Source organism: Amborella trichopoda, chromosome 9 (assembly GCF_054954075.1).
Source record: "Amborella trichopoda isolate Santa Cruz 75 chromosome 9, AtrichopodaSantaCruz75HAP2 v2.0, whole genome shotgun sequence".
In the NCBI taxonomy this organism is placed as follows: domain Eukaryota; kingdom Viridiplantae; phylum Streptophyta; class Magnoliopsida; order Amborellales; family Amborellaceae; genus Amborella; species Amborella trichopoda.
Window position 1 is genome coordinate 20,206,932 of NC_142344.1, and position 20,198 is coordinate 20,227,129.

At 36.6% G+C, this 20,198-nt stretch overlaps 1 protein-coding gene across 1 annotated transcript; it reads left to right on the forward strand.

Moving 5' to 3' along the window:
- Nucleotides 1-7,123: 7,123 nt before the first annotated feature.
- On the forward strand, nucleotides 7,124-8,927 carry LOC18436394 (berberine bridge enzyme-like D-2). The gene has a single exon (XM_006846414.2). The coding sequence runs from the start codon at nucleotides 7,284-7,286 to the stop codon at nucleotides 8,862-8,864; it is 1,581 nt and encodes a 526-aa protein (XP_006846477.2). The 5' UTR covers nucleotides 7,124-7,283; the 3' UTR covers nucleotides 8,865-8,927.
- The last annotated feature ends 11,271 nt before the right edge of the window (nucleotides 8,928-20,198 follow it).

Consider the following 20,198-nt stretch of genomic DNA (forward strand, 5'->3'; position numbering starts at 1 on the left):
TAATATAGTAAATAATGCAATAAACTTAATTATCAGTAATTAACAATGCAACATCTCCAATACTCTTCATACATGGGGAGCATGTGTGCCATTTGATTCTATTGCAAACAAAACACGGAGAGAGCAATTACGAATTCACTAACAATTGAAAATGATGGATTTAAGAAAGGGGGACAATTTATGAAGCTTTTGATTTGCATTCTTCGGTATTGAGTCTAGCCCTTAGAGTTGGGCAATTCCTCTCATCATGACTGTTACCTTTGCACATGAAACATTTTCTATTATGCTTCTTTGAATCTAGAGATCTTTTCATGATGTCTTTATCTCTACTTAAAACAATTTAAAACTCTAAAAACCTAGGAATAGAAAAAACCAATACGTTCAAAGGATACAACATGAAGTGCCAGGTTGCTAATGAACAATGCTAAGTATAACATAGGGAAAACCAATAGCTGAGATTAGTCCACTAGCTCATATGAACATATGTGTTCATATGAGCCCAACGGCCCAGATTGAATCTGGACCGATCTGACGGTCACGACCTCATTTCGTATTTCAATTTAAATTTTTTTTTTTTATGAATCCAAATTATTTGAAATTTTAGGTGTGTATTCTTCAAAAATATGAGAATCTAATAAAAATATCAAATTGATATCCGAGCCAACAAAGGCCACCCATCGAGCCAACTCAACTCCAGCTTCTTCCAAACTGATATCCGACACAACCTCGTTGGATTTGACTCGCTTATTCGAAAAAGATGCATCGTCTTCTTGAAAAGGCATGGGATTCTAAGTAGGGGCAGAAGACTCGCCGGGAAGCCTTGGAGCCTTAGGGCATAATGGAAGAGGACAGAGACATTCCCACCAGGAATCATAGTTGGAAGTGGTTGTGAGCTAGTCTAGCTGGATCAGCCATTCGTCAGAAGAAGGTTTCTTCCCCTTCCACGATAAACCTGCTTTAACTAGAAGGGTGGAAGAGTGTCGTTGAAGTGGAAAGACAGGGCGACGATAAATTGCCTCTCCAACAGATGTATAATTTTGAATATGATAAAACTGGAGAAGCACCCTTTGAGGGAAATAGCCCTCTTTGAAGTATTGCCTTGCTAAGAGGAGACACGAATACCCCATAGACGGCAGAAATAGGGGCACATTCTCAAGGCCCCTGATCACCCAATCGAATGACGACAACTCTTTAAAAATCCTGTAATAATGATTAACATCACGAGGCCGGGTGGTATCACTGACATACGCCACTCCTAGAGTAGCAGAAACAATTATCGTGGATCGATGAGGACGAACAACTGCGATGTGTTCATAGGCCCAAATCTACGGAAAACAAGAGCCAAAACACCTACAAGATTAGAATATTGCCCTCGATAAATCGGTCACCTCAGGTAACTCGGTTGAGAAGACCCCGGTATATGCCTTCTAACATGGTTGGAATAAGGATATAACTCGTTCTCTCCCATAAAGCGTGGGCTAAAGGGATGAGAGAGCTACAAACTATCTTCCGATCACTCAGAAAGAGAACTAATCCAAATAGCACAAAGAGAAAGATATAGATTTGCCTGGCAGCCCGGGATCGTTCTCGATTAAGGATTAGTGACTCCATGTCAACCCAATCACTATGAGAAGAGTAGGCGGCCCCCAATAGTCGCGCACCCAAAAAGGAATAATCATCCTTGACATGCAATACCAGACAAACTCAAGCCAGAGATCCTGGCAACTTCGTCTAAAGTAGGAGTCGTCTCTCCCATTGGGAGGAAGAAAGTGATCGTCTGAAAGTTTAATCTCTCAGCAAGGGCCTCAAGAAGGGGAAAATTCACATGACAAGATGCCACGCTCAAGATACCCACGATCGAAATCAAAGCCAGAAAGGCTATTAGCTCAGGCCATTGGCGAGCAGAGAGGAACCAACTTTGAACTAGGGGCCGATAATAGGGTAACCCTGAACTTGCAGAGGAACATCACCTGTTTTTAGGCCTTGCAAAATATAGAAAGGGAGGCCTTCAGGAAAATTCCTAACCCTAGCAAAAGGAAGGAGAGCCTCTTCATCTCTCCCATTATCAGCTCGATTTGCACTCTTTCCCTTACCCTTAAAAAGGTCAGTATTCTTCCTAGGAGCCATAGAGAACTAAGAAGAAGAACAAGAAAGAAGATGAAAAACTAGTAAGGGGAGGAAAGAAAATGAAGATGGAAAGAAGAAGGGAGATGATGAAGATTGAAAGAAGGGAAAGGAAGAAGATTTATAGAAATCCCATCCAAAATCTATTTTACGGGTTCCAAATTCGACATCTAGAGGGATTAGGCAACCCCAAGACCTTCCAAAATGATAAATTGAAGATTCGGAGGTCGGAGGCCTGGGCAACCTAGGGTGTGTCGCCAAAATCCGTGCACCTGGTTTGCGCGACACAAGTAGTGTCGCCCAAAGTTTTTTGGGCAAAAATGTCTCTACTCAAATTCTAGGGCATTTTGGGATTCGAAAATCATCTTTCTTCATAAATTGTTTTTATGAAATTAACCGTTTCAAATGATTTTTAAAGGAAATTAGTCTCAAGAAGCTTGTCAGATGCTCCTCAGTGGCACGAGCCTAAACTACCAACCAATTTCAAAAGAAAACTAAAACAAAATTCAAAAAAATAAGCATAAGGCAACCCCAAAAACCTATAGAATCAAAGTGATTTGATTTGGAAGTCGGTGGCCTGGGCGATAAAGGGTGTGTAGCCCAGCTCATTGGGCGACCAGGGAGTGTCGCCCTGGCGACTCAGGTAGTGTCGCCAAAACATTTTAGGATAAAAATGCCCCCACTCCAATTCTGGAGCCTTCCGAGGACAAAAATTGGTTTTTATTTTGCGTTGTTCTTACGAAAAAGATTGTTTTCACATATTTAATTAATTTTGAAAATTTCCAGATGCTCCTTGGTGGCATGAGCCTAAACTGCAAACCAAAATCACAATTCAGGAAAACGTCAAATTCATACGACGTAAAAGAGTTGAGACAGGAACAAGTCAAACTCGTGCGACGTAAAAGAGCAGAGACAGGAAAATGTCAAACTCGTGCGACGTAAAAGAGCCGAGACAAGAAAAATGTCTAATCCCGTATGACGTAAAAGGTCGGGTGTATTCAGAAAATGTCTAGCCGTGTATAATATAAAAAGTCGGGTGTATCCGTCTAACCCCGTATGACGTAAAAGGTTGGGTGTATTCAAAAAATGTCTAGTCCCCGTATGACGTAAAAGGTCAGGTGTATTCAGAAAATGTCTAGCCCTGTATAACATAAAAGGTCAGGTGTATTCATTTAGCCCCATATGACATGAAGGGTCAAGTGTATTTGTCCATCATTGCATGATGTCAAACTGCTTAGAAGGCTACATAGTTGTAGAAGCTAAAACTGCTAACTAAAAGTTTGTTCTTCAAACTATCTTTTTCATTTCAAATTTTAATTATATATTTTGTGCTTTCAAAAATTTTAATTTCTTTGTTAAAATTGTAACTTGTCCAAAGCTTTGGGTTCCATTTCAAAATTTCCCCTTGTTTTCAAAATTTCTAAAAAGGCTTTAAGAAACGAAGGAGCTTGGACACCCGTATATGATGATTACCGCATTGCCTCCTCATCTCTCTCTTCAGTAATTGACCAGGCAAACATTTTCCTAAAACAAGAAAAGCCTATAGAAGACCTTAGGAAACCCAAAGAAAATCAAAGAAAATGGCAGGTTTAAGAATTTGAAATTGTGAAAACCCCTGAAGTTAAGTGACATGGCCAGAAAATCCAGTTCGAGTTTAAGCTTGTATAACTCACCTACATCTCACGTCGAAAACCCTAGGATGAAAATGCCTTAGGTAGGTGAGCAAAGAGTGCAATGTCATGGAGGGATAGTTGGTATGCCATCTGACCACAAAACTTCAGGATGAAATTTAAAATGTCTGCATTATCCTTTTCGCTCACCTGCCCCTTGAAGGACAGTGAGCGCCAAGGAGTGTCTACTTCTTTGTCACTCACCTGTCCCTCGAAGGACAGGGAGTGTCAATAAGGGGCAATTGTAGACACCATTTTAAAACTGGCAAATCCTGTGGTTTTTCTGAACCCTTAAGACCACACTATCCAAGCAAACCCCCATATCATAGACCACCATGATCCATATTGCCTGTCCTGTGATCTAGAATTCTGCAGAATACCCTGTTTTAGTAAACAAATCATTAAAAATAGTAAAATACCTTGTTTTGTCAAAAGAGCCCGTACATCAGTCATGAATTGGAACTTTGTAATTTTGAGCAGATTTGGTCTGAGCGATGCTCTTAGTGTCACCTTGCTTAGACTGGTGGTGTCGAGCAAGGCTGGGCGACGCTCTTGGTGTCGCCCAGCCTAGATAGACCCAAATCCACTGATTTTTGGTAGGCAGCATCTCGATAGCCTTAAGATCTGCCCTGAATTGAAATATACCGTTTTGAGCAAATTTGGTTTAGGTGATGCTCTTAGTGTCGCCTAGCCCAAGACTGACCCAAATTCGTTGATTTTTGACAGGGAGCATCTTGACAGCGCCCAAATCAGCCTTGAATTGAAATTTGTTAGTTTTGAGCACATTTGGCCTGAGTGATGCTTCTAGTGCTGCCCTGCTCTAACTGGTCCAAAATGGTAGTTTCCGCCTGTCAAGCCTTCCTAAGACAAATTTTGGCCAGGTTCAATGAACCAGGATCATTTTGTCCTGGGCGATGCTCTTGGTGTCGCCCAAGCCTTGGACTACCAAAACGGCAATCCAGGCTAGGAGATCTACTAGTTATGACATGTTTCCCATCCCAGACGATTTTCAGGCTATAAAAGCTTGATTTCGAGGAGCTTTTTTTTTTGAGTTTGAGACATAGGCAGAGAATTATATGCTGAGAATTTGAGACCTGTCGAAACCTAGATTCTTGAGAAATCCTGGACCTGAGACTTGACCTACCTAGGAAAACCCTAGTTTTAAGCCACCCTTAGATCGAGAAAGTCATTCAACCATGCCAAGGCTTGGTCAGAACTTGGAGAGAGATACAGAGGATGTATGACATAAATCTAGCCGATCCTGATATGGGCGTGGCCGCGAAGCCATTGGACCCTCGGGCCATCTGGTCCGGTTTGGTATTTTTTTTAACTCTTTCTGCTTTTCTTTTCTGTTTTATTCATTTCAATTAGAATTAGATTAGTTTTGTTACATTTATTTCGTATTTCTTACTTCGGATCGATGTTGGATCTGTCACTGATCTGATAGTAGATATGTTCATTTTTAAGTAGATATGGCATCAGATCAGAATTCGATTGTCCCCACTATCTCTATCACTTCTTTTTAAAGTCAATTCGTGATGTTCAAATTTGAGGGATCTTCCTCTGAAGATCTATCTGATTTGCATCGTAAACAAATATTTAACATGGAGATCATGAACATGAAAAATAAATACATTTTTAAAATTAGAATAATAATTATATTAATGGGCAATTTACGTACGGATTAGATTAAAGGTCTGTTGTAACGAAATAGCTAAAAAATAAGCCAATATTACCAAGAAGGACGGAACCCCATTTTGTTTTTGGACAAATTTGCCCCCTGTCGGCGTTTGTTTAGAAATTTCAACAGTTTTTGGTCGACCGCTTGTTTCACTTGGAAATTTTATGAAATTATTTTTGACTGGTGCGAGAGCTGAGTTCGAAGAAGTTAGAGTGAGAAAGAACACAAGGAAGAGAGCGATGAAAATGGAAGCTCTAAATAGCAGCGAGCGCCTTGCTGCTATTCATCTCTCTAATCTATGAGTTTTATCTCTTTAGCTTCCCCTTTCCATTATCCGTCGACTCTCTCTAACTATTCTCTCTCTTTCTCTCTCTATGATACTGGTGCATTGCGGGGATTTGGATGGGTGTATAAATAGGCGGCAGAGGATGCGGTTGGCCCCACTAACTAGTGAGAGAAAGTTGCAGGGGATAAAGAGATCTTGGTTGGCATGAGAGAGAGGATTGCCTTATGTTCGCTTGGGTTTTTTTTTTTGCTTTTTTTTCCCCTCAAATTTTTATTTGTCAAAAAAGCAGTCTTGTTTGAAAATACGGTCCGTTGTTAAACTGGTGTTTATTTTTATTGAAAATACGGTCCGGACCACTAACACTTCTTCTTTATGATTAAAAATAGGGTCCGATTTTGATAACATTGGACCACTTTGAAATGTTACCAAGCTGTCTGAGGTTTCAAAAATCAAACAAGGACAAACTTGTCACAAAAAGGAAAAATTTCGAAAAAAAAGCAGCTTGATGTTTCTAAAATTGGACTGGGGGCAAACTTGGTAAAAAATAAAAAATTCGCGGTTCCCATTTTTCCAGGTAATAACAACATATTTTTGAGCCATTTCATTTTAACGCTATTCAAAACAGGTCCGTACATAAATTTCCCTAAAAAAATATTTGGATTGGTAGTTACAATTGTTTTTTAGATGGGTGTGGTTTGTATAGAGCCTAGGCTCCAAACAATCAAATTAGAGTCTACCTTCAAAATAGTATGGAGAAATGTGGTTTCAATACTGAAAATCTTTGTGACAGCCTTAAAATATATTTTCATCTTTATTTATAAAGTTTAAAGCTTCAAAAATAGTGTAGATAAATAGATCTATGAAAACTTGAAAATCTTGAAGCTTGACGGTCCAAAATGTGTTATAAAATACACTATTTTCAAAACTTGAAATCCAATTTTGTTTTCATGTCTATGCATCTTGATGTCGAGATGATCAATTTGAGGATATTTGGGCATCAAAACAACTTCTTCTATTAAAATTTGTGAGGTAGGCTCAAATTTGATTGTTTAGAGCCTCGGCTTTATATAAACTTTTCCCTTTTTAGATTGACCACCTATTTGCATAATTTTTAAGATGGATGCTTTATAGATCTGAATCGCATATTGTAGAAATGCGGTCCAGTCCGCACGAAACATTTGTTATATATATATATATAAAATAAAATGTCTCAAGGTCCATGTGATTTTATTAATAGTGAGAACTTTGAGCTTAACCGCAATTGATAGCCTCAGGTCTCGTCCCCTTCTATTTGGATACATATGCAGGCTAACCATGATTCTTATGCGTCTCCAAACCGCAAATATTTAAAGGTGAGGAATACAACAATACAATAGGCCGGCCTTCTAGTGTTCCATACATGGGGCCCCTTCCTCCTCTTTGTCCACTATTTTCGTTCTCTTTGTCCACACTGTCCCCTTCTTCTTTCTCTCTTAAAACCACACTGCCATGGTGACCAGCCTCACTTCACCCTAACAAGGCAATGTCTTCTCCAAAGATTTTCTCTCTCTACACCCTCATATCTCTCTTGGGCTTTGCCCTAGGAGAAGACTTGCAATCTTGCCTTCTATCCAATGGCGTCCTCAACTTCACCTCTCGATCGCAATCGTCCGATGCCGCTTACAACCACTTTCTCTCTTTCTCCATCCAAAACCTTAGGTTCACAAAACCTACCATGGAAAAGCCAGTAATGGTGATTTTACCAGAGACCCAAGCTCAACTCTCTTCAACAATTCTATGCTCGAAGGAAACATCTCATGAGATTCGAATAAGGTGCGGTGGTCATAGCTACGAGGGTTTATCATCAACAGGTGATAGATCCTTTATCATAATAGACCTCATGAACCTAAACAATATCCATGTCGACTTAGAAACACAAACTGCTTGGGTCGAAGCGGGTGCAACACTTGGCGAGACCTACTACTCGATCGCTCGAGCCACGAGTGATTTCGGGTTCTCGGCAGGGTCATGCCCAACTGTAGGGAGTGGGGGACACATTAGTGGTGGTGGGTTTGGGTTTCTCTCTAGGAAATATGGCTTAGCAGCTGATAATGTGTTAGATACTCTTGTTATAAACTCTGGAGGTGAGGTTATGGAGAGAGAGGCCATGGGAGAAGACATGTTTTGGGCTTTACGTGGGGGTGGAGGTGGAAATTGGGGACTGGTTTATGCATGGAAAATAAGGTTGCTCGAGGTGCCAAAAGTTGTGACTGTTTTCACAGTTTCAAGAGAGAAAAGCAGGGAGAGTGTGTTGGAGTTGGTGCACAAATGGCAATATGTAGGCCCCAAGTTGGAGGACGACTTTTATTTATCAGTTTTTGTAGGGGCAGGGTTACCCCAAGCAAGAAAGGAAGGGATTAGTGCCACTTTTAAGGGCATGTACCTAGGGAATGTGACCTATGCCCTATATCTGATAAATGGGGTTTTCCCTGAGCTAGAGATAGAGTACGACGAGTGCCTTGAAATGAGTTGGATTGAGTCAATAGTCTTTTTTTCGGGTCTTAAAGAGGGGAGCACATTTGAAAATTTAAAAGACAGGTTTTTGCATGATAAAAACTATTTCAAGGCAAAATCCGACTATGTGAGAACCCCCATACCTAAAATTGGTTTAGAAAAGGTTTTGAGAATACTAGAGGAAGAGCCAAAGGGCTATGTCATTTTAGACCCTTATGGAGGAAAAATGGCCAGGATTCCATGGGATTCAATCCCATTCCCTCATAGGGCAAACACCCTTTATGCAATTCAGTATTTGGTAGCTTGGAATAAGGAGGATAACTCAAAGGCTGATGGGTATATACATTGGTTGAGAGGGTTTTATCAATACATGACTCCATTTGTGTCTCAAGCACCAAGGGCTGCTTATGTGAACTATGTGGACCTTGATCTAGGGACCATGGATATGAACTCAACAGATGGGTTGGTACAAGAAGCAAGAGCTTGGGGTGAGAAATACTTCCTTGGTAACTATGATAGATTGGTGAGAGTGAAACAACAGTGTGATCCGGATAATGTGTTTAGCAACCCTCAGGGCATTCCTCCAATTGGGGCTTTAGCTGCCATGTGAGAAGATTGAGGGAGCACCAAAGGCTGCTACTGTATGCATGGAATTGTGGAGTTTGTAATTTTGTATCTTATCTCCTCTTACTTTGGTTATGACACTTTTATATATATATATATATATATATATATATATATATATATATATATATATATATATATATATATATATATATATATATATATATATATATATATATATATATATATATATATATATATATATATATATATATATATATATATATATATATATATATATATATATATATATATATATATATATATAGTGCTTGGTCTTGGGCCCGCTCGACGGGCCGCGTATATATATATATATATATATAGTGCTTGGTCTTGGGCCCGCTCGACGGGCCGCGATGTGGGCTTTGCCCATGGTATAGTCAAGACCTCCTTTAGCTACAATTGGATGTCTAGAAAGAACAGAGGCTGATTTGGATAAATAAACCTTTTTTATCACTTTGTCTCTTGTTTGTAGTAGTATATCTACATGGTTTTCTTTTCCTTTTCTTCTAGATGGGGGATGAGTTTAGGTGGAGTGCAGGCTGCCCATACGCCTTTATTTATTACTATGTATATTAACAATCCCATGGATTTGGAAGTACAGGCCATCGTGAATATAATGAAGCTATTATGCCCGCAGAAAATCATTCAAGTCCAATCTTAAATCAGCCAATTCAGTGCTGCAAGAGTATTCAAGATTGGTTCTAACTAAATTGTCTTTCATTTGAGTTATTTTTAATTTTTTTTAGAATTTAACTTTTGATGTGATAGAAATGAAACTCAAGATATCACATTTTGACACGAATAGTCCTAACCAGCCATGCCTAATGCTCATTCCCCTTCATGCAAATGTTTTGCCAAGAGTTTGCTAGAGCTTCCAGGTTAAAACAATGAATGATAAACAACGCTACCTCCCCTAGAGTTTCTATGGTGACCATGAGTTTTCTGCACTAAATCCATATTTGTAAAGAGTTTTTAATGGGTTTTTGTTTGAACGGGAGTTTTTAATGGGTCGATAACACCTGCAAGGTTTAGAAAAAGGGCACCATGACATCCTGGAAAGTCATGGAAGAGTTTTTACGCTACAACCTTTTTTATCAAAAGCGTTTATTGGGTTGATACTCCTTTCCAAATTTGTGATGGAGTCTCAAGTCTTCCTGAAGGCAACTATGTGTGTCCGTTCATTGTAGGAATATGCAAACTTGTCTATAGACAAACAATATATCAAAAAAGCATGAGTGAAGGTTCTATAAGGCGTAGGCTTTATGAAAATAAAATAAAGCCTTAATTAAAATCCTCATCCGGAAAACACTTTCGGCAACGGAAATATCCATGGTAGCTCTAAAATTAATTTCTCTAACACCGACAATGAAATTTGAAACTAAAAAAAATAGTATAGATTTTGCATAATTTTAGAGCGACATAGACGGTCTAGATAATTTGTTACAATATACCTTATTTTTAGAACTTGAAATCCTAATTTTTTTCCACAACCATAATGTTCCTGCCGAGATCATCAATGTAAAAGTTTTTCAATACTTGAATTGCAAATTTCAATGAAGTATGAGGTGAGGCGCTTTATTTATTTTGATACGGCTGCAGCTCTATCAGTCCATTTTCCAAAAAAAAAATCATAAATACCTATATTAGACCCACACTTACTATAAATAAAAGATATTATACATACTCTTTCCATACATCGCAATTATAGTGTACACCTTCCATACTAACTCCGTAGACAATATTTACTTACCTTAACACCCACCCTCAAACTCAAAATGTATTAAAAAGCATATGAAGTTTGAACAATAAGTTGTGAAAACGAGCAGTTATGTCTTTAGGTACATAGCATAGACTAGTAGAAATAGTTACATAGCGTGGACGAGTAGAAATAGTTAGTTGCCACTCCCAGATTGCTTGATCAACAGGGCCTCACCATGGCTTTGGGAGACTTGGATGCCTATAAGGAAAAGATAGACGAACAAGAGATGATAAGAATAAAAGGAAATTATAGACACCTACCCTTCCTATACATAACAATTATATTATACATTCTATATTAAGACTGTAGACAATATATAAACACTTTTAACTATAGCTTCCCTCGGACGTATTCTTAAACCCAAAATTATTTTGGTTACCATGCATGACTTTCAAACTTAAAAACTGCTCTTGTACAATATTTCTGATATGATGTTCTATACACCCCAAACACAAAAATATGATGTTTTCTTTAATATCACAAAGAGAAAACTACTAATATTATCATTATTTGAGCGAGATTGAATAAAGGGAAAATTATAAATATATCCGTTATTTTAAGCGTTATTGTAATTATATCTAAAATTTACACTTATTACATGTATACCCGTTTTTAGGAAGCCCAATTTTTTTTTTTAAAATTGTCCTACTTTTGGATCTTCAGTATCCAAATAAATAAAATTTCGGAACTTCAAGGTCCGAAATTACCCTATTTTTTGATCTTTAGGATCTGATATAAAAATAAATAATAAACCTTAAAATCAGAAATATCCCAAAAATGCTCGATAGGGGTGTTGGAGGTGTAGTGCGGCCTATTTTCAGATCCTTAGGATCTAAAATAAAAAAATTTCGGACCTTCGATGTCCGTAAACTATTTAAGACCTTAAAGGTAGGGTCGAGAATGGGTCGGATCGGGGCTGGATCCGACCAGATCCGAATAGTGTATATCGGATCCGGGTTCAAACCGAATCTTAGATATTTAGATCTGGATCCAGATCCAAATTGTACAATGGAACCGGGTTGGATTCGGATCCGGATTATATATACTATTAAACTAAAGAAATGTATATATATAAAATAAAAATTTACTATTCGAAACCAGTTTGGATCTGGATTTGGATCCATGTCTGATCCACTTGCATCGGATCCGAATTGAAATTGAAATCCGGATCCAAATTTTGAGTGCGTACTCGGATCCGAACAGGGTCTGAAATCTGGGTTTCGGATTCGGATTGGGTCAATTCTTACCCCTACTCAAAGGTCCGAAATTGTACGTAGACCATTTTGAAAAGAACAATTGTTGATTTTTCAAATTTTTGATGAGGGTAAAATGTGGATTTTTTAAAGGACATGGTTTTTATGCGGCCAGCCCACATATTATAGAAATGAGGGCTTGGTAATAAATATATATTTTTAATATAATTTGATCCTAATTTTTAGAGAATATATAATCATTAAAATGGAGATTATGAATATGAAATTTTTTTTGAAAACTAGAAAAAATAATTATATTAAAAAAACATTTGGACCATTAATTACATTTGTTTTTAGATGAGCCACCTAATTGCATCCATCTGTAAGATGGATGCTTTATACGTCTGGACTGCATATTGTAGAAATGCAATCCCGCTCGTATGAAACAATTATCCTTTTTCAAAAGAGCAAACATTTGAAACAGTTTATGCCAACTGATTATTTCTTTTCTTTTTTTTTTTACTTATTGGTGGAGACTAGAAAATATTTGTGAGTGATTTTGCACATCTTATTGGTTAAGTTTCATTTGTCAATTTTTTATTTCGAAAAGAAGTCTTATTTTATTTTGTGATTTTTTAATTTTAAAAATCTGAATTAAAATTTTTGAATATTGAAAATCCGAAAAATTCGATCATACTTTTTTCATGTAAAAATAAATTGCGGATCTTGAAAATCCAAAAACGGCAATTTGGTCATTATAGAAAATGATGGCAAAATGTTGTAATAATGGGTTTAAAATGGATAGAGTTGTAATAACAGAAAAGTTTAGATGAAATTGTAATAACCCTTAAAATAATGAATATATGTGTAATTTTCCCTTGAATCAATAGAGCTTGCGTACTCTTGTTTTGGCATGAAGAGTCCTTAATCACTTTTAGTTGTCTCATGTTATATCTAACTGCTTGACATATATAACAAAGTTTTAAATTTTTTTTTTTTTAACTTTTTTATTGAAAGAAAAGTATATATTGTATATCTCGTTAATAGGGAAAATATACAATATAATTTGTATATTTAGGAATGGTAGATACAATATCTTGTATTTATGGTAAGTTTAGATATAATATAAGAAACTGTGATTTATTTCTATATTTTCTGATTTATAATTTATCTATAAAAAATAAGTCTATATATTCATATGATTAATGAACACTGAATCTCTTGAGAGAAACCAAAGACTCTTTATAAATTATAAAATAGGAAATTGTGTTTTTTAGAGTTTTATGTTTATTCAATGATACTCGTACAACTACCTATTTTTAAATTTAATGGACATAAATGATTATTCCAAAAAATTAATGTCAAGGAAGAAGTGTGTTTATTGCCTCTCTCGAAAAGAGGCTTGTCCTTACGGCTTGATGGACTACTTATTGTGATCTTTTATTGGCATAGATAAGACGTTTTGTTGACTTTTTAAGGACAGTTGAGGTAAATAAGCTTAGCAAAAAGGAAATTAAGGTAAATATGAATTTGAATCAAATGTTCAAAAAATTCTCGATTTAGATTGGAACCACCCTGACACGGGAACCAACTAGATTCCTTTATGGAATGAGTAATGGTTCCATTCCGAAAGACCCGTCGGTCGTCGGTTTTGTTAGAGAACGGGATGGTTTCGTTTAAAGAACGACAGGCCAAACAATTGGGCAATCCCCACCAAATTCAAATTTTATTTTTACAATAAATTTTTTTTTTAATTAGGACAATCTACCGATTTTGATTGGACTTGCCAATCAAATAAACGATTCTAATATTCAATTATTCATTAGAGGGCCATTCTGAGATCCGATTCTGAGTTTTTAATAAACATGTTTGAAAGAGAGGAAAGTTAATATCTTTTTCGTATTTATTCCATCAAGCGTTCAAGGAAAGGTCATTCTGATGTACATGATATCATTTGAATGTAATTGGTAGGCATGGCTTCGAGCTAGAAGCTATGCTTATGCGAAGCTTGGGTATTTTTCCAGGGTTATCTTTAGGACGAGTTTGTCTTTAATTTAGTTTAAGAAGGACAAAAGTTTCAAGTTCATGCTTAATTTTAGTAACGAGTTTTAATTACAATAAAAATGGGACTAGGCGGTCTCAATTAAGCCTATAAATAGGAGTTGAACTGCTGGTTTTTGTTGAAATTTAACGTGGGCGAAACGGGGCCACGAGTATATAATGTAGAAAAGAAGTGGAGAAACAAATTAAATGGTTGATTTTCCTATTTATAGCTACACTAGAAGTGCTCTCTCAAGACTGGAGTTTGCCCCTTTACTATAAAATAATAGTGTATAAAAATATAATCCGAGCAAAGTAGTCTTTGAGAGTTTTGGAAATAGAAAGTCACTAAGATACTTGTCCAGTTTTGTACCATATAGTCAAGTTTACTTAGCATTAGAGTTGTTTATTTAAAAAGAGAAAATGGGCTTATGTTTTGTTTTAAAGAGATAGAGAATATAAAAATGTTGGAGAAGACTGAGTTAGCGTAAAGTAATACAAATATGGAATAAAAGTTCTTTTTAAAGAGTGAATAGTGGTTCTTAAGGTGGCTATTCATATGAACAGCCATTACTATTCACATGACATGTGACTGCTAGGTATGTAACAGCCACCATTCAATAGTTATCAATCGTTGGATTTGCAAACAGACACCTTGTCTAATTGGCTAGTGTATTAGCCATTGAATCATATACATGTCACATCACACCCCTCCGCTCACATGTGCGGACACGAGGAATGACATAAAATTGGATAGAGCCTCGGGCTTGATCCACACACGTGCTCAAGCTAGGGCGCTTCAAGTACAGATATAAGCATGCGAAGTGCAAAATGTACCATCAAGTGCCTTAGCACCTTTGCACACGTACGCACGTTTGTGCGTCACATGCTTTGTGTCACTCACACTTACACACCTTTGTTTTATGAATATTAGGCAGAAGAGCACTTCTATATAAAAACTACTCTTCCACATTCTAGTCTTCAATGTGAGACTAAACGCCACCACTTTCTTTATCTATTTATTCAACACTTAGGACAAACAATACTAATTGAGATATTATTTTGAAATACTCTATAGTGTTTTATTAAACAAAAATACTAACATTTCCTCCACTATTTCAATATAATTTATAAAAATAAAGACAATCATATATTATTTGTATATCATGAAAGTATCTTTCAATTTGAACCTTCACTTAGAATATATATTACAAAATTCATCAATTTCCATTGTGACTTTGAGGTTTGAAACGTGTAAGTTATCTAAAAGACCTGTAGTATAACTCACAAATATTATCCTTCTTTGGTGTCTTTTGCTCTCAGCATATTTTGGGGATTAGGGGACCCAAAAAAGAGAAAGGTGTTGAGGCAGTTGGCGTGTGAGCATAAGCCGCATATTTTACTCTACGAAACCAAGATGGTATCCTCTGATGCATCCGTTGTTAGGAGTTTTTGGGTTCTGATTTAGTGGATTTCTATTTTCTCCTCCTTTTGGTATATTTGTGGTCTTTTGACTGTTTGAGACCTTATAGTGCTCCAAGGTACTATTTCTAATATCTCTATTCAATCTATCTCTATCATTTTCTTTGGTTTTGGTCAATTTGCATTTTACGTGATAAATGTATATGGCCCTATACTGTTAGTGAAAATGAAGGATTTTTTAATGATTTGTCGTCGATTCTATCCAATGTTAATATAATTTGGTGTAGAAGTGGGGATTTCAATCAAACTCGGGAGCCTTATTATTCTAATTATGTAGAAAGATATAATTCATAAATGATTATGATTGATAATTTTATTACCTCTGATGTACAAGTACATCTGCATATATTGGGGACTTTGTAAACATGGACAAATAATTCAATAATTAATCACCAAAGGTCCAAGTTTGATCATTTTTTTGGTTTTACAAAAGTGGGAGAGTGTTTTTCGAAAACAACAGTAAAACCCCTACCCATTGGCCTTCCTCTTTCTGTTTTGAATTAATGTGGCTTGGTGAGAAGTCCTTAAGGAATGAAGTTCTACCAGAATGGAACAACCCAATAATTGATGGATGGGGTGGTTAAAATATTGCTTAGAAACTTAAACTCTTGAAACACATATTAAAGCAGCGGGGCAATATCAAATCTGGGGACATTGGAAAAATTATTTCAGATACCTTGAATAGAATTCAAGTCTTAAAACAACTCGAACAACAGAACGGTGGATTGGATGTTGTTCAGAAGATGAGTAGGGACCATTTGAAACATGAGCTTGAGGGTCTACTAAGAGATTAGGAAGTTCTTTGGTTCCAGCGGGTGAAAGAAGGGGATAATAATACAAAATAATTGCATGCTATTACTAACCCTTCGTAATGCTTGTCCCAAAGAAACAAAATATAGAGACTTTTGCAGGATTTTGGACCCATCTGCCTCCTTTCTTTCACCTATAAAATCATTACTAAAGTGCTAGCAAACATATTGAAGAGCGTAACAAGTGAAGTCTTTCAAGGTCTCCAAATTGCCTTCATTAAAGAAAGAAATAAAATGAATGACACTCTCATAGATTAAGAGCTCACACATTATACTAGGATTGTAGGGAGTAAATGAGTTTTCTTCAATATAGACTTTCATAAGGCATACGTGGAGTGAGATTATCTTGACAAAATTATTGAGTTGATGGGCTTTGGGCGTAGATGCTTTGGGCGTAGATGGACAAATGGATCTTAAGTTGCCTTTCAACGACTTATTTTTTGGTTATTATGAATGGTAAAACATGTGGTTATTTTAAAACTTCAGGAGGTCTATGACAAGGTGATCCCCTATCCCCTTCCTCTACATTTTAGTGGCTAAATCTTTCAGTAAAATATTGGCTGGTGTAGCACATAAAGACATCATTAAAGGCCGATTGTTATTACTGGCCCAATCATTACCTATCAACAGTATATATATATAGATGGAAAACACTATGTAATGCCTATAGGCGAAAACGAATAGTGATTTCACTTATTTCTATCATCGTCCAAAGTTCATCGCGCAGTCATGATTGTCCGGTAGTGTTTTATTTTTCATTGTTTTTTTATAAATCAGAATGACCTAAAGTTTGGAGCTTATATTCATAAAAAATAAGAGAATATTTGAAAAATATAAAAAAAATATTTTACATGAAAACAATTGACCAAAATACCCCCAAAATATTTCAGGGGTATTTTGGTCTATTTATTTTTCAAGGATAAATTTTTTTATATTTTTATTAGATGTGACTCAGTAAGATGTACATACCTTCCAAATTTCAGATCATTCCGATTTATAAAAAAAATTTAAAAATAAAATACTACTGAACAATCGTGACCACGTGATGAAACTTGGACGGTGATGAGGGTAGGAAAAATCACTATTTATTTTCGCCTATAGGCGTTAGGAAGACTTTTCCTCTATATATATATATATATATATATATATATATATATATATATCAATCTGGGCCGTTGGGCTCATATGCTCATATGAGCTAGTGAGCTAATCCCAACTTTTTTCAAAATATAGAAAAAGCTGGGATTAGCCCACTAGCTCATATGAACATATGAGCCCAACAACTCTGATTGAATCTGGGCCGATCTGACGATCACAGATGTCTGGTAGTGTTTGAGTTTTATTTTATTTTCTACAAATCCAAATCATTTGAAATTTTAGGCGTATGTTTATAAAAAATAGGTGAAAAAATAGGCGAATCTTTGAAAAATATTAAAAAAATATTTTACATGAAATAAATTTACCAAAATACCCCCAAAATGTTTTAGGGGTATTTTGGTCATTTTATTTTTCACTACTAAGTTTTTTTATACATTTTTATTAGATGTGCCTTGATGAGATGAACACACACCTAAAATTTTAAGTAAGTTAGATTTGTAAAAAAATAAATAACACTCAAATAATATCGGATATCCGTGATCGTCAGATCGGTCTAAATTCAATCTGGACCGTTGAACTCATATGTTCATATGAGCTAGTGGGCTGATTCCAGCTTTTTCATATATATATATATATATATATATATATATATCTTACATGTAACCGAAGAAGAAAAGGAGCCAATTCAACAACTTTGGTTGTTCATAAAGTGCTATTAGGTGGTGTCAAGAGCCAAAATTAATATGCATAAGACTACCTTGATGGGAATTAATTGCCTAAAAATAGAAGTTTGGGAAATGGGCTGACGGGAGGGAGTTTCAGGTGGATAGCTTAACTATGAATTACTTGGGCATCCATCTTTCAGATAGTAGATTGCTGAGGGCAGTATGGGGCTCGATCATTTAGAGATTCGAACAAAAATAGGATGGATGGAAGTCCTGATATCTTTCTTTTGCTGGGAGTATTACACTGATAAAGGCCACGATGTTTAACATTCCGGTGTGTTGGTGTGCAAAGCCAAGTACCAAGTGATTAATTTAAAATTTTTATCATTATGGAACAAAGAGGTTTTGAAAATACATAAATTCTTCATATAAATTGGCAAATGTACAAAAGCCCGATTCGTTAATTTTTTCTTTACCATTACTTCAGAAGAAAAATTGCAACTCTAATTGGTTTTTTTACAAATTCTAAGCTTGAAATACTAGCAAACATAAGATAATGCTTTAATACTCATGTCCTCGTTTATACAACACTATATAAGATTCTACTCAAATTTCAAATATGTCAAAAAGGAAAGAAAAAAGACAATCGTATTGAAAACTCGCAAGGGCACTACGGGTAAAAGTGTTGAAAATAAAGGGAGTTTGGTGAAGACCCATTGGGACACTCACTCCTAAATGACGAACATGATGGACACCTAAAAGTTTCCGTGGGAATAATATTTCAAAAATAAAAGAGAAAAGACATCTATAGTGAAAATCCCCAAGGGCTTTGTGGGAAAAACTGTCGAAAATAAAAGGAGTGTGGTGAAAACTCTTCGGGGTACTCACTCTCAAATGACAGACGTGTTGATCTTATTCTATGGGTCATCACACGTAAAAGTCTTGTAGTCTTGTGTCCTTGTAGCATGACGTTAAACTGCAAGACATATAGTCTGTTTGCCTGACAATAAACTGCTTCACATTCCTACATATCCCCATAAGGTTTCTGCATGAAACTTCCCCACAAATAGCGCCTATCATATCGATGTTTCATCACACCGTGGTGGAGAAGCACCATCGCTTCAAACTCCATTACTTCAAGTGCCATCCCAATTGAGGCATACCATGGCCTTGACCTTGTGACTTTAAAGCATGTAACCACCTCTTTATGCAAAGTAGCAATATCCCCAATGGAGGTGTACTGTAGTCTCGACTATGTGATTTAAAAGCATGCAACCACCTATTTATGCGAAGCAGCAATATCCCCAAGGGAGGCATGCCACAATCTCGAATGTGTGACTTGTAACCATATCACCACCTCTTCATAACTATCCCCAGTGGAAGAGCACCATTGCTCCAAACTCAGCACAACAAAGTTCTATCCCCCAATTGAGGCGCACCACAGTCTCGATTGTGAGACTTTAAACTATGCCATCACCTCTTCATAAATATCCCCTGTGGAGAAGGACCATCCCTTCAAGCTCTACACCGCAAAGTATTATCCCCAATTGAGGCTTACTGTGACTTTAAAGCATCCAACTACCTCTTCATATGAAGCAGCAACATCCCCAATGAAGGCGTACCATAATCTCGGCTGTGTAAATTCAAGCCATACTACATCATCTGATAGAGCCCTCCCATGACCCAAAGTGCCTCTTCGCTTTTTGCTTAAGATGCAACAGTCCCCATAAATCATCCACCACCCTGTTATGGGACTTCAAACATGAAACTCTCCACCCCCCACACCCACACCCACACCCACACCCACACCCAAATCCCCCCCCCCCCCCCCCCCCGCCCAAACCAATCATGATTTGGGGCATAGAATGGGACCATAATCCTAGTCCTGTGGTGCCTAAATTGCCACACATGGCCCTAGTTCTCAATGGGAAAACCACCCCTAAGGATTTCCAAATTACACGACTCCCCCATGGAGTCTTGTCATGAGCAACAAAGCTGCAAACGCCTCCAAAAGAACACATCTAAATTTTTTCCAAGCATATAGTTTTGTTTTCAAAATCCTTATAATGACATGAAAATCCATGTTCAACCCTCATTACAAAATTTAAAATTTCGGAATAGTGGATTAAACATATCTATAAACACTTGAAAATCTTGAAAATAAACAATCCAGATAGCTTGTTAAGATGCACTCTTTGCAGGAATTGAAAATTATTTTATTTTTTATTTTTTATTATTTTTTATATATATCTCAAGGGCAAATGATTATTT

What these genes read in the sequence shown, in the direction of transcription:
- LOC18436394 (XM_006846414.2), top strand. Translation starts at nt 7,284, where the DNA reads ATGTCTTCTCCAAAGATTTTCTCTCTCTACACCCTCATATCTCTCTTG.